The sequence below is a fragment of the Myxocyprinus asiaticus genome, chromosome 39, assembly GCF_019703515.2.
Source record: "Myxocyprinus asiaticus isolate MX2 ecotype Aquarium Trade chromosome 39, UBuf_Myxa_2, whole genome shotgun sequence".
Classification (NCBI taxonomy): domain Eukaryota; kingdom Metazoa; phylum Chordata; class Actinopteri; order Cypriniformes; family Catostomidae; genus Myxocyprinus; species Myxocyprinus asiaticus.
This window is the reverse complement of record NC_059382.1, coordinates 38,706,116-38,721,988: the sequence shown is the minus strand read 5'-3', so window position 1 is coordinate 38,721,988 and position 15,873 is coordinate 38,706,116. Positions and strand designations below refer to the sequence as shown.

General features: G+C 38.2%; 1 protein-coding gene across 1 annotated transcript in view; it reads right to left on the bottom strand.

Annotated features, from left to right (window-relative positions):
- The window catches only part of LOC127429507 (cyclin-dependent kinase-like 1), a 29,466-nt gene extending 14,988 nt beyond the window's left edge, over positions 1 to 14,478 (bottom strand). Inside the window, exons 1-5 of the mRNA XM_051678552.1 lie at positions 14,092 to 14,478; positions 10,332 to 10,526; positions 10,117 to 10,238; positions 5,887 to 5,959; positions 2,428 to 2,518 (exon numbers count right to left, since the gene is read on the bottom strand). Coding sequence (XP_051534512.1) covers positions 2,428 to 2,518; positions 5,887 to 5,959; positions 10,117 to 10,238; positions 10,332 to 10,499 — 454 coding nt within the window. The 5' untranslated portion in view covers positions 10,500 to 10,526; positions 14,092 to 14,478. The remainder of the gene's footprint in view (positions 1 to 2,427; positions 2,519 to 5,886; positions 5,960 to 10,116; positions 10,239 to 10,331; positions 10,527 to 14,091) is intronic.
- Between the last annotated feature and the right edge of the window lie 1,395 nt (positions 14,479 to 15,873).

Below are 15,873 nucleotides of genomic sequence, written 5' to 3'. Positions count from 1 at the left end.
ATGGCAACAACAACTGCCCGAGTTACATTAGGTACGCATAATCCCTCTATCAGTGCTCAGACTGTCCACAATTTGCTGAGAGAGGCTGGACTGAGGGCTTGTAGGCCTGTTGTAAGGCAGGTCCTTACCAGACATCACCAGCAACAACGTCGCCTATAGGCACAAACCCACCTTCCTGGACTAGACAGGACTGGCAAAAAGTGCTCTTCACTGACGAGTCACGGTTTTGTCTCACCAGGGGTGATGATCGGACTCTCGTTTATCGTCGAAGGAATGAGCATTACACCGAGGCCTGTACTCTGGAGTGGGATCGATTTGGAGGTGGAGGGTCTGTCATGGTCTGGAACGGTGTGTCACAGCATCATCAGACTGAGCTTGTTGTCATTGCAGGCAATCTCAACACTGTGCGTTACAGGGAAGACATCCTCTTCCCTCATGTGATACCCTTCCTGCAGGCTCATCTTGACATGACCCTCCAGCATGACAATGTCACCAGCCATACTGCTCGTTCTGTACGTGATTTCCTGCAAGACAGGAATGTCAGTGTTCTGCCATGGCCAGCGAAGGGCCCGGATCTCAATCCCATTGAGCACGCCTGGGACCTGTTGGATCGTAGGGTGAGGGCTAGAGCCATACCCCCCAGAAATGTTCGGGAACTTGCAAGTGCCTTGGTGGGAGAGTGGGGTAACATCTCACAGCAAGAACTGGCAAATCTGGTGCAGTCCATGAGGAGGAGATGCACTGCAGTACTGAATGAAGCTGGAGGCCACACCAGATACTGACTGTTACTTTTGATTTTGACCAACCCCCCGTTCAGGGACACAGTATTCCATTTCTGTTCAGTTTATGTCTTAATTGTTGAATCTTATTATGTTCATACAAATATTTACATGTTAAGTTTGCTGAAAATAAAAGCAGTTGAAAGTGAGAGGACGTTTCTTTTTTTGCTGAGTTTATTTGAAGCAGATCATTGAGGCTATGATTCATAATGTTTGTCAGTTGAGGGCACTATTGTGCCACTGTTGAATTTGACAGCCACAGGAACTAACAATGCTGCTCTCTTGCTCATTTTTTGGTCTCTTAAGCATCTTTTGAGGGCAGGGTTTTGAAATGGAGCGTGGCTAATTCAACGTGAAAGCTTCAGAACGCTAAATTTGCTTACAGCACCTTTAAGAGAATTTATCATTGTTTTTATTGTCATTGGTGTTACAACCCTTGCTTAATTCGTTAAACAAAATTAAACACAACAGTCAAGTTGTCCTTTATGACTAAAAATAATGTCAAAATGTTAAGAAATGTATACCCTCCGCTTTTATGGGCAAAAACAACAATATTTTGTAATTCGGAATGTCAACATTTTTTAAAATGACCCACATGTAGTAACTATGGTATTTTTGGCAGATCTAAGGTTATCATGGTACATGTTTAGGGGTTACAAAATATGATGCTTTCCAGTTCACACTGGATGCAGTTGATTTTATCAGTTTCAACATTACATTTTTCTTTAATTCTACAGTTGAGAGTGAGCATGCTTGTGTGTATGTTCAAATGTTTATTTTAACCCCTGGTTTAAGAGGTCAATAAATGTTTGACATGAAGCTTTAGAGCAAAAAATGTTCAGGTCATGCCAGCAGGAGGATGTTCACCCCTTTTATCCTTCTCTGGTTCTGCTCTTTGACTGAAACACTGTAAACTAATAAAGGTTTGCAGGCTACGACAGTGTGCAGGCTTTTTCTAATAGATTTTTTTTCCTGCCCGTGATGCGTTTATGAGTTTAACAGCATCAGCATTGACTTATTGAATTATGAAACCTAAATTATAGAGCTCATATCAAATGAAAAAAACTGTCCAACCAGTCACGTTAGAGGGCACACAATTTTTTCGAGAACATCAAACACAACCTGAGTCTTCCCACAAACAGGTGTAAATGTTGTTCGTACCAACTAACATTTTGAAAATACGAAAACTTTCATGAATCCGAAACTTTACGGCAGAACAACTTGCACAAAAATGAGTTCTGCTCATGTTTCATGAATGAGGCCCAAAGATTACATTTCTCCAAACATGACACTCGTGTTTTGAGCTAGATTTCTGCTTCTCATCATCTCTGACATTCTTATTTGTCACTGACCCATATAGACATAGTTACACATACATCACACAGAAGGATTACAACATGCTGATGGATCGACCTGGTGTTAACCTATAGAAACAATATGCTGAAACCCAAGAGTGATGCATGTAAGCAGAGCCTGAGCACCTGAATGCGTCTGTGCAGCTTTACGCTGCCCTGAAAGTGAGCTCAGGATGCATGACAGATGATGTAGGGAGGAAATATAAATAAGTAATTTACCAAGTGAAGATGCTAAATACACAAATGACTAGAGAGTGAGTGGGCAAGAGAGAGACAGAGAGAGAGAAACCTACTGAGGATGCGAGCGAAGCCAAAATCGCACAGCTTGATCACACCCGTCTTGGTCAGTAGAATGTTTTCTGGTTTGACATCCCGATGGATACACTGATGAACACACACATATACTGACTCTGTTAGAGATACACATAGACAGGCAAATTTTATTCTGCCTGTGCCAAAAAATAGGGCTGTCAAAATTAATGTGATAGTGCATACAATTAAATGATTGTTTTATTTTTTTTATTTTTTCAAAAGAGTGAACACATTTATTCAATTTGACATTATGACGGTTTTATTCTGCTTACCCTCTCATCCAAATGTAAAAAAAAAAAAAAGAAAAGATTATTTAGAGTTTGAAATTAATGTTGCATTTTCTCTATTTCAGATATTCTAATCTTTTTTTTATTAAAGTCCTCTCTGTGGGAACTTTCATGGTGTGCGGTTCTTTTCATTTCCTTTTATTTTATTTTTGGATCCTGCACCCACATGTATCCATGTGGGTGCAGGATGTGCGTCAATTTCTTTGCCACTAGCATCACCATGGATTTGGTCCTCTGAATGCATTGTCTATTTGCACACACTGTCTGCGCTCTTTTAGCACTTGATTCACTAATGAAATTATGCAAATGAGGCAAAAGCGCACACTTGCATACAAAATCTGTGCGATTGCTAATTTGCATGGCACAACTACAGATCTTGCGAGTTGTAGAGTATGCAGTTGACCACCTCGATCTGGCACACTTTACTGGGACTGTGCAGCATTGCTCCGACACTATGATCCTGGCACCTGAATCGGCTCTTTAAAATGCAGAAAGTGCGCATGAGTATTTCTGTTTATGTTTTGGCCTGTGTGATCCTGCCCGCTGCCCACTCACCAATAGTATTTCAACACCGCCGGGTTGCCAGATTTGAACAAGTTTGCAGGCAAACAACACTGCGTGCTGCAGCCATGGAAACCAGCAATCGAACTGGATCAGAGATAACAGATTCCACCCAACCTAAAAAGCCTTGCCATCCGTCTAAAAACCACCATGACCAGAGGCGTAGTAAAACAAAGATAAATATTGGAGACATTTTCAGTTTCGCTCGTTCCTGTTGCGTGTCCTCATTCTGGCAACCCGCATGAGTCTGGGACGGGGAAGACAACTCTCCAATATTTGGACTGCAGTTCAGAAATGAGTTATTTGTAAATTATATTCACACTTTGCTATATTGAAAGCACTACAACTAAACATTATATGATGTTTGTCCTTGTGAATTTCCTTATTTTTTTTTATAAATGTACAGTCATTTCAAATCAGATGATTGCAACACGCTCCAAAAAAGTTGGGACAGTCGAGTGTTTACCACTGTGAAACATCACCATTCTTCTAATAACAGTTATTAAGAGTTTAGGAACTGAAGACACAAGTTTAAGTTTAAAAAGTGGAATTTTCCCCCATTCATCCATTATGCAGGTCTTTAGCTGCACAATTGTACGGGGTCTTCGTTGCCGGATGGTGCGCTTCATAATGCACCACACATTCTCAATTGGAGACAGGTCAGGACTGCAGGCAGGCCAGTCTAGCACCCACACTCTCTGCTCACACAGCCATGCACTTATAATCCGGGAAGTATGTGGTTTGAAGTTGTCCTGTTTGAAAATGCAGGGACGTTCCTGGAAAAGACGGTGCTGGATGGCAGTATAAGTTGCTCCAAAATTTGTACATATCTGTCTGCATTCATGGTGCCCTTACAGATGTGCGAGTTACCCATGCCATGGGCACTGACACACCCCTGGGCCCATACAGACACTGACTTTTGGACCTGACGCTAATGACAACTTGGATGGTCTTTTTCCTCTTCGGCCCAGAGAACACGACGGCTGTGTTTTTCAAAAATGTTTTGAAATGTGATTCGGACCAAAACACACATTTCCACTGTTCTACTTTCCATCTAAGATGAGACCGAGCCCAGAGAAGTTGGCAGTGCTTCTGGACAGTGTTGATGTATAGCTTCTGCTTTGCATAGTAAAGTCTTAACTTGCATCTGTGGATGCAGTGGCGAGTGGTGTTGACTAACAAAGGTTTACTAAAGTAATCCCAAGCCCATGTTCATGATATCTATTACAGATGAATGAGGTTTTTTAAGACCGTGACATCTGAGGGATCGGAGATCACACGCATTCAGAAGTGGTTTTCGTCTTGCCCTTTACCCACCAAGTTTTGACCAGATTCCTTGAATCTTAACTATATTGTGCACTGAAGATGGTGAAATGCCCAAAATCCTTCCAATTTGTCATTGGGGAACATTGTTCTCAAAGTTCTGGATTATTTGCTGAAGCATCTGTTGGAAAATTGACAAGTCTTGAATGATCCTTGCTCTTGTAGGACTAGGCTGTTTTCGGACACTCCTTATATACTATGACACAATTGCCTCACCTGTTTCACATCGCCTTGTTATTTAAACTCATCAAATTGTTGTCTTAAATTGCCCTTGTCTCAACCTTTTTGGAGCATGTTGCAATCATCTGATTTGAAATGTACAATTACTGTACATAAAAATAAAATAAAAAAATTCACAAAGTAAAACATCATTATGTGTAGTTGTAGTGCTTTCAATATCGCAAAGGGTGAATATAATTTACAAATCACTCCTTATTGTTTTTATTAGCATTTTTTATACTGTCCTAAATTTTTTGGAATAGGGGTTGCATTTATTTGTGTGTGTATATCTGAATATTTAGCTATAAAATCAAAATATATTGTTTCTATATTTAAAATAAATAACTTTAAATCAATAGTTTTATATTTTTCCATTGTTTTTCATTTGATTATCATTTGCAACACTTTATGGGATTGTATTTAATTCCCTCATTAAAAACGTTAAGTACACAGTCTTGTACCTTTTGTCTTTGTCAAATTTTCAAATACTTTTTTCATCCAAATAAAAGTTTGCAATGTTGTGATTCACCTCGGGGCTGGTTGGTTTGGTTCATGGTTTACAACTCATTAATGAAGGATTTTATGAAATCCCCATTTAAAAAAAAATAAGAAAAATACTTTTGGAATCAAGATGTTTCTGTTGCGCTCTATTGTGGGTGGTTAGTAAATAAGATGCAGGGTTTTGCGCTTAAATACCGTGTGCAAAAGTTTAGTGAATTTGCCCATGAATCCTTTAAAACTGAAAGTAATATACTGTATTTTAAAATGTGTGTGTGTGTGTGTGTGTATATATATATATATTAAGAGGCAAATTTAGGCCAATTAAAAATGTACTGTGTTAATGACTACAGAAAATCATTAATAATATAGTAATATAATATTATATATTATAATCTATTGAGTAATATATTATAATCTATTGATAACCCTACTGGTGTTGCACAAACAATGGGAGTAACACACAACACAATGGAACACATTTTGCCTTTCAATGTAGCAGTCATGAGACAGACATTGATAGCTAGAAAAAGAGAGGTTGTGCACACTGACGTTGTGTTTGTGGCAGAAGTTCACAGCCTGTAGAGTTTGCCACACAATGCTCTTAAGTTGAGCTTCAGGAACCCTGAGGAAAAAAGGAAAAATGTTAACATGAAGACCAAGACTGCTGGCTGAGATACTGACAGCTACAATACAGGTTTGCAGTTCAATTCTCTTGTTCGCTAAAGAGCAAACCACCTATTTGAAAGCTCCCTTGTATCTGCTGTAACCATGGGCCTGCAGTGCCTGGCAACCAGCGCCTTTGTTTTCAGGAGCAGCTACGGTTACAACTGAAAGACCTTCTGGGAAAGAGAGAGAGTGTTGGGCGGCCACCAGTTTTTGTGGCCTGACCAGCTCAGCAGCTCTGAAGAACGAGCTGGATACAACTCTGTCTACTGTCCTGAGTCAGATACATTAGCAGATTGCTGACTTGGACCAAAGCCTTTTGCTCTCTTGGTTTTGTTCCTTAAGTCAAATCTTTGTGTTACACCTGCTTAGCCAACAGCACTATCAAATTTCTGTATGTCTTAAGGCATGGGTATACTTCGTTTTGTGCATTCCGAATCGGATCGCGTCCGATCAATCACGTTGCCTTTGAAAGTATACTCTTCTGACCATGAGTGAATACGAATGCGTTCGACTCATACGCACTACTATTGCTTTGTGATACTCTTGGTACAGTTAACTGCAGGCACATGCACTGATTATGCACACAGACGAGGACAGTGCACATGTTGAGAAAATCTAGGCCACGCATGGACTGTGCTGATGACGAAATTTGCGTGACGCATACTGTGAGAGGAGCGTTCAGTAACTCGGACAACCAAAGTATACTTTCGCCTTTAGAAACATTGGGTCTCTGTGATAGGGCCCAAGCGGTCACAAGGAGAATCACACAGAAGAGAAGGAATGGCATTCCAAAAAGATGTTTATTTTGCTGGAGGTGCAAAAATGTGCAAATAAATTGTGTTTAAAAGAGAGCATATAACCATGGTTACCTTAAAAAAAAAAAACAGTTTTAGGTACTAAAGCATTATTAACTCCCCTCCCTCAACAATGGAGGCTGGAGTATGTTGCGCAAGAGACTCTTTAGCAGAGACTGGCCACTACTATTTAAATGAATGGGAGATATTGGAATGCCCAACCAAGAAGCTCTAGCGCCCAACGGTCAATGGATGTAGAAAGGAAGTCTCGCCTTACAGGTAAAAGAGTCAATCACCTTTTAGATACAGATATTGCCTGTCAATCAACTCGTACATGCGCATTAGCATTAACTATGTTTTAATGTAATCTGATGTAAAGAAGCACAATTAATGATTATAATATTATCACATTTTATTGATGATTTGAAATACTGTATGTTTTTGATTATAATCTTGACCAACTGTTTTTGAGATTTCAGTGTTCCCCCATTCAAGTAGATGGGAGCTGCAGTGGCATGACTAGAAATAGCCTCCTGAGAGCATTTCAAAGATGGCTGACAGTGGATTGACTTCCTAGAAAGACTTTGGTTGTGCTCAAGCAGCACTAACAACCTTGTCCATGTGCTCCAAACACTGGTCGTCCATCTTGTTCTTCCCCCTAGTGGTGGCTAGGTTAAATAGAGACATTTCCTGCCTTTTCTATTTGGACCGTACCATTAACCCTCACTTCCCCATTCTTAAATAAAATATCATTGAATAAATACATTAGAACAAGAGATGCATGAGAGTTAAAAAATAAATAAATAGGACAGATAAAACATTTGCACAATAAAACCCCAATAAATACTGCAAAATGGTGAGTAAATCAATAAATAAGTCCTTTATATACATTAAAATCCCATGATGGAGACTGACTCTCAGGCTCTCCATCACAGTCTCACTATTTGTCCGTACCTGCGTGCAAACATTTTCATGCAGAAATCATAATTCATCAATAAGTTGACTCATTTATTCTAATTTTAGGATAAATCACAGACTCCCAGAGGCCTTAGAAACATGGACTATATATACTGTATGTGTCAGTGGCGATTGCTTTAAGGCAACATGGGAAGCACGGTTTCCCTTAAAATGTCATTAAAATTGCACAATGAATTGTTTATCAAACTGCATATAACCTCTCTATAATTCAGATAATTACTGTCCCAAATCAATATTTAAGTTAACAAAAGTGTGCAATAGTACACAACATTTTTGCGATGTTTTTTCCATTGATGTTGTATGTAGATCAATGTTCACTGGAAAAGAGGCTCTAAACACGTCCTTTTGGGTCAATCACGGACACCGTGTGTCTTTGGGGGTCTATGGGAGCTTCATGAGCACTATTTACATGAGGGAAATTATCTGATTGCTGATTGGACAGTGGGCTTTCAATCAGTGGATTTCTATCCCACCGGAAGCCCGGCTTCTCTAGCTGATGATTGGTCGAGCTCTCAAACGGGCTGAACCATGTAACAAAAACGGCCAATCATTGAAACGGTGATGTACGTGAGTGACAGCGTTTCGAATGAAAACACAATCGCTGTCATTCAGTAGGTGCAAAAGTTATTGGCGGTGCCGAAGAAATTGGTTGCGGTTTATTTAACACAATTAAATAGTGATTATAAAATCTTCATGTTTACCATTGGCACATGTATATGCTGTAAATAAAATTGTAAATATAAGGTTCTGTATTTTTGGTATTTTATTTTCATAAGTGAGTTTGTGAGTTGTGTGAGTTGGCAACATAGCTGCTTTTGGGAGCAAAATGGCAGACAATGTTAATGCTACTGACTTAATTTAGGAGAAATCAAATAAAAATGGATCTTTTTCCTGCAAAAAAAAAAAAAAAAAAAAAAAAAAATAGCAGACTTCACATTTAAGTTGCCTAACTATGTGTTAAATGTAACCAAATATTCCCACCACAGTGTCATTTCCATGACGCTGATGGAAATGACATTTTTATCATTTTTAAAAGAAAACGGCTAATCTCTTTCATTTAATGTCTTCTTGCATTTTATGAATCCTAAATACACACAAACATACATATTTGCATACTCTAGGCAAAATTGTGTCTTCTCTGACACTTTTGTCGACTTGGTTAACAAGTACAACTACTTTTGAAAACAATAAATTTTTATTAGGGGCAAAATGGTTGGGAGTGGTGGAAATGACGTCAGAACTGTGGGGTCAGTCATCATTTTTGAAAAATGTATACAAATCATTTTCACAATAAATACTTGTTTGTTGTTTATTTCCCGCAGAGCACCCAGAAATACAGTATGTATCAGGAATGTTGTAACAAACTGCCCCTACATTAAATCTTTTTTTCAGAGTCTCAAACATTATGCACATTGTAGCTCAATCTGGGATTGGTTCTGCATAAAAATACAACCAATGTCATGTAGCACAGGCCTATATAAAAGATGTTTACTGTGTTTCAACTGGTTTTGAGACTGACCCTTAAGAGTTCTTGCTGACCGTCTTTAGAGAGCATAAGGATCTGTTTGCGGAGAATAACGAATGATTGTACAGGGGAGGTTGCGTGGAAAGCCCTTAAATGGAGATGATTTGTATGTGTATTCAAATATATTTAACTGTGGGCTTGCTCTCCCTCATTTAGAATACTAAGGATTTTTCCACATCAGAATTGAAGTAAAAAAAAATGTTTGCACACAAGTACGCAACTTGTACGTAATTATTGTCTCTTGTTATTAAAATGTTTTCAGTGTCTTTCGGTTATTAATACAGAATAACATAACAGTTTATGACTGTAAAAACACCATATAACTGTACAGCTGAGAATATTAACTTATTATTATTATTATATGGATTTAGAGAAGAGAGAGTTAAGGTAATGTTGAAAATAGAGGAAAGAAAACAGGAAATAAAAGATAAGAGTGGAAGGGTTGCAGAAGTGATGTCTGTGGCATTTAACAATTTTAAGAGCAAACATATGGTGAATTATGTGAAATATACAGGGGAGACTGGGGCTAGTTGTCACAATTTTACTATAGTTACTATTTCTCAGGGTAGGTCAATTTCTGCATAAACGCAGACCTTAAAGTCTTGGCTACAAGAATACTATAGAACATTATTTTCCAGGAAAATAGACAGTTAATTGAACCTGTGTTGACCTTTTTACCCAATAGTGGGGCATGTTGACATACTATATTGGGCAACTTCCCCGTGTGACAGCTAGCCCTGCTCTCACCTATAGATTGTAAACAGGCAGAAGGTAATGGAAGATTGGGGGAAAAGACAAGGGGACCGTGTGACTGACCCTCTAGGGTGTCTGTCCAGTTCGTTCAAAACAGTTTGCTCACAGAACTCAAACACCAGGTGAAGACGTCTCTTTCTCCTAAACACCTCCAGCAAGTTCACCAAATTCACATGCTTCAGCTGCTACACGGATACAAAATGAAAAGTGTATGAGTAGGATTTGCAGTATGTTTTTGCATGTCTTTGTTAAAATACAGAAAGAGAATGTCTATGTACCTTCAGCATGCGGATTTCTCTCAGTGCTATTTTCTTGATGACCGGGTCATCTTCAGACTCCACAAACTTTTTAATGGCCACAATCTGACCCGTGTCTCTGTGTCTGCATTTGAACACCACCCCATATGAGCCCTCACCAATCTTCGCCACCTTCTCATACTTATCCATCTCAGAGAGAACATGAAGGATTACATACTGCAAACAAGCAAGTGGGGGGAAAAAAATAATAAAACACATTTACAAAACCTGTAAAAAAAATCTCCTTAAATGACATATAACCCCATATATATATATATAACACACACACATTGGTGGCCAAAAGTCTGGAATAATGTACAGATTTTGCTCTTCTGGACAGAAATTGGTACTTTTATTCACCAAAGTGGCATTCAATTGATCACAATGTATAGTCAGGACATTAATAACGTGAAAAATTATAATTACAATTTAAAAAAAATAAATAAATAAATAAAAAATAAAAACTACTTCAAAGAGTTCTAAACAAAAAATCCTCCACGTGCAGCAATGACAGCTTTGCAGATCCTTGACATTCTAGCTGTCAGTTTGTCCAGATACTCAGGTGACATTTCACCCCACACTTCCTGTAGCACTTGCCATAGATGTGGCTGTCTTGTCGGGCACTTCTCACGCACCTTACAGTCTAGCTGATCCCACAAAAGCTCAATGGGGTTAAGATCCATAACACTCTTTTCCAATTATCTGTTGTCCAATGTCTGTGTTTCTTTGCCCACTCTAACCTTTTCTTTTTGTTTTTCTGTTTCAAAAGTGGCTTTTTCTTTGCAATTCTTCCCATAAGGCCTGCACCCCTGAGTCTTCTCTTTACTGTTGTACATGAAACTGGTGTTGAGCGGGTAGAATTCAATGAAGCTGTCAGCTGAAGACATGTGAGGCGTCTATTTCTCAAACTAGAGACTCTGATGTACTTATCCTCTTGTTTAGTTGTACATCTGGCCTTCCACATCTCTTTCTGTCCTTGTTAGAGCCAGTTGTTCTTTGTCTTTGAAGACTGTAGTGTACACCTTTGAATGAAATCTTCAGTTTTTTGGCAGTTTCAAGCATTGTATAGACTTCATTCCTCAAAACAATGATTGACTGATGAGTTTCTAGAGAAAGCTTCTTTTGGCAAAAAAGTTTCTTTTTTGCCATTTTTGACCTAATATTGACCTTAAGACATGCCAGTCTATTGCATACTGTGGCAACTCAAAAACAAACACAAAGACAATGTTAAGATTAATTTAACTAACCAAATAGCTTTCAGCAGTGTTTGATATAATGACATGTGATTTTCTAGTACAAAATTAGCAATTTATCATGATTACTCAAGGATAAGGTGTTGGAGTGATGGCTGCTGTCTAGATTTGATCAAAAATGACTTTTTTCAAATAGTGATGGTGCTGTTTTTTTTTTTTTTTACATCAGTAATGTCCTGACTATACTTTGACCACTTTGGTGAATTAAAGTACCAATTTCCTTCCGAAACAGCAAAATCTGTACATTATTCCAAACTTTTGGCCACCAGTGTATACAGTAAATAACCCCACATTTATATCTATATTTATACTGTGTATGTGTGTGTATATATATATATATATATATATATAAGCACACACACACACACACACACACACACACGCACACACATATATATATATATATACAGTTCACTCAGAAAGTATTCAGACCCCTTCATTTTTTTCACATTTTGTTACATTGCAGCCTTATTCTAAAATGCTTTAAATTATTATTTTTACTTTTTTCACATCAATCTAAACTCCATACCCCATAATGACAAAGCAAAAACCAGATTTCTCTGTTTCATCTTTGAGATGTTTCTACACTGGTGTTCACCTGTGGAAAATTAAATTGATTGAACATGATTTGGGAAGGCACACACCTGTCTATATAAGGTCTCACAGCTGAAAATGAATATCAGACGAAAAACCAAGCCATGAGGTCAAAGGAACTGCCTGCAGAGCTCAGAGACAGGATTCTGTTGAGGCATGGAAAAAAAAAAGAAAAAGAAAAAGAAAACATTTGTCTGCATTGAATGTTCCCAAGAGAACATTGGCCTCCATAGTTCTTAAATGGAAGAAGTTTGGAACAACCAGGACTCTTCCTAGAGCTGGCTGCCTGGCCAGACTGAGCAATTGGGGGAGAAGGGTCTTGGTAAGAGAGGTGACCAAGAACCCCATGGTCACTCTGGTTGAGCTCCAGAGATCATGTGTGGAGATGGGAAAAACGTGCAGAAGGACAACCACCACTGCAACACTCCACCAATCTGTGCTTTATGGCAGAGTGGCCAGACGGAAGCCTCTCCTCAGTACATGACACAAAAAAGCACCTAAAGAACTCTCAGACTGTGAGAAACAAGATTCTCTGGTCTGATGAAACGAAGGTTGAACCGATTGGCCTCAATTCAAAGCATCATGTCTGGAGCAAACCAGGCACTGCTCATCACCTGTGCAATACCATAATAGGGTCAGGTTGCAGACCTCTACGCAAGAGTGGCTTGGGGATAACTCTGTGAATGTCCTTGAGTGGCTCAGCCAGAGCCCAGAGTTGATCCCAATCGAACATCTCTGGAGAGACCTGAAAATGGCTGTCCACTGACGGTCCACATCCAACCTGACAGACCTTGAGAGGATCTGCAGAGAAGAATGTCAGAAAATCCCCAAATCCAGGTGTGCAAGATTTTCGCTTCATACGCAAAAAGACTTGAGGCTGTAATCGCTGCCAAAGGTGCTTCAACTAAGTACTGAGTTAAGGTTCTGAATACTTATGTCAATGTGATATATCAGTTTTTCTTTTTAATAAACTTTAATAAACTTTAAAAAGTTATAAAATATCTGGGTTTATTTTGCTTTGTCATTATGGGGTATAGAGTGTAGATTGATGTGAAATTTATTTTTAAAGCATTTAAAAAATGCTGGATACTTTCTGAATGCACTGTGTATACACACACACACACACACACACACACACACACACACACACCATATATATATATATATATATATATATATATATATATATATATATATATATGAAGTACATTAAGGACCATTATGATTTATTTTATTTGTTTTGCATTGAGACATTATTTTCAGCACACTAAAACACATTTTCAAAACAATTATCATTACTATAATGCGTCCAGAAGTTTTACTATTACTATTTCCAATGTTGTCAATGATAATTCTCATTACTGTAACAGAGTCATTTTTTTACTGTATTACAGTACAAAAGATGCTGTTGTATAACAATGTCTTATATATATATATATATATATATATATATATATATATATATATATATATATATATATATATATTCTCTAATTCATTTTAAATGGTTCTGTTGTGTGATAAATGAATATTCCACGTACTATATTTATTAATATGATCATAAACGCTATGCAGGCATATACTAATTATAAGAGAATTATATATAGATTAGTTTTAGATTACATCGTGTTTGACTGCAAACAAATTAAATAAAAACTGCTTAAAATCAACTTTCCACTTTATACTGCTATGTAGATGCATAACAACGTGATCACTGTTTAAACATTATTTTTTTTTTTTTTATTAAAACATTTATGGAAACGTGTATTTTCATTTAAATGACTGGCCGTGACACAAACAATAATCTGAATAATTTGCATTCAAATGAGATAAAATGTAGATGTACAGTTATTACAGATATACAGTTATAGCATAAACATGCATGGTCACCTTACCTGGAGAAAGTCTTCTCGTGTAAATTACATTTCCAAAGCGTTTCTCTTCTGCTCTATGTTAAAGAATAACAGTCCTTCATTGCTGGATTTAATCCGAATATCATTCCAGTTTTTATGACAGTAGCAAATGTAAATATTCCTCATGAGCGGCAATCCCGCAGTCTGTCTGCTGTAATGTTTGCTCTTTCCTCGTTCATTGTCTTCCAGAGAGCTTTGCCATAGTAACCACAAGCCGTAATTCCACTCGATCAATCACAATATCTGGAAATGTTACAGGATATTCATCGATTTGTTCGCTCCAGCGGCTCCTTTCAGAAGTCTTCTTGTACGCAAAGGTGGTGAGATGGTGACCAGCGCAGCACTTTCTTTAGTGTACTTCAATGTATCCACAACACGAAGCGCAATGGAGCTGGTGGACGTGTAAGTTACCTCTAAAAGCAATTCAACACGACCCACATATCGTCTTTGAGGCCCATACAGAACCTACACGTTTTGTTTATTCATTCATTTATTTTGCATTTTCTACTCTGATTGTGTGGTGTGGAAATGGGAAAAATTGCAATAGCTATTGACAACTATATAAAACAGAGCTGAGAATCCTACACTCTAGTGCTGGTCCAAGTATAAGAGGCTGAGTGTAACAGTCCAACTGCAAGGTAGATATGAAAGGGAAATAAAGTCTAATTCAAACATAATGTTATGATTTCACATGACATACAAAGGCAGATAGATTTGCATGTGTGTTAGAAACTTGCTCTATCAGGAGAACAAGAGAAATAATAAATAATAGTGTAGGTTTCAAATTTCAGCTAAAATGTAATTTCACTAAATAGTGTTTTTATTATGTTGGCTTGACAAATCTACCACATGCTATTTATTCTCCATTACTCTATCAGTTATAAGCTGTGTCCCAAATGATGCACAATACACTATACACTTACAATATACAGTACACTCCCTTACAAAAAATCTTGAGTTACTGCATACTTGCTGCAAATTCACCACTCATTATTTTCACATGCAAATGAGTTTTGCTTCACTGTTGCCAAAGGTTTGCTGCAGGTTCACCACTATTGAAGAGCTGCAAACTTTTGCCCAACATTTTTCGGCAAAGTAAAGTTTCAGCGCTTGATAAACGGTAAGAAAGTGTTTTTTCGCAGGGGGTACTTATCCCAATAAAACCTTATGAAAATGTTGTTTGTACATCTCGGAAGGTCAAATTAAATATTATGTGGTGTTTTATTTTACATTTATTTTATAGGACACAGTTTCTGCAACCCTGTTACTTAAAAACTCTGAATACACTTTAAAATCCTGATTTGAGTGATACATTTTTTTTTTTTTTTAAAGAAATATTTATAAAAAAACTTTCAGGGGCCTGGGTAGCTCAGTGGTAAAATACACTGGCTACCACCCCTGGAGTTCGCTAGCATGCTAGTTTGAATCCCAGGGTGTGCTGAGTGACTCCATCCAGGTCTCCTAAGCAACCAAATTGGCCCGGTTGCTAGGGAGGATAGAGTCACATGAGGTAAACTCCTTGTGGTCACTATAATGTGGTTTGTTCACGGTTGGGCGCATAGTGCTTTTTTTTTAAGTCCTCGTGGTTGTGTAGTGATTTGCCTCAGTCCGGGTGGTGGAGGACGAATCCCAGTTGCGTCTGAGACCATCAACCCGTGCATCTTATCACGTGGCTTGTTGAGCGCGTTACCACAGAGACATAGTGCATATGGAGGCTTCACGCCATCCACCGCGGCAACCACGCTCAACTCACCATGCGCCCCA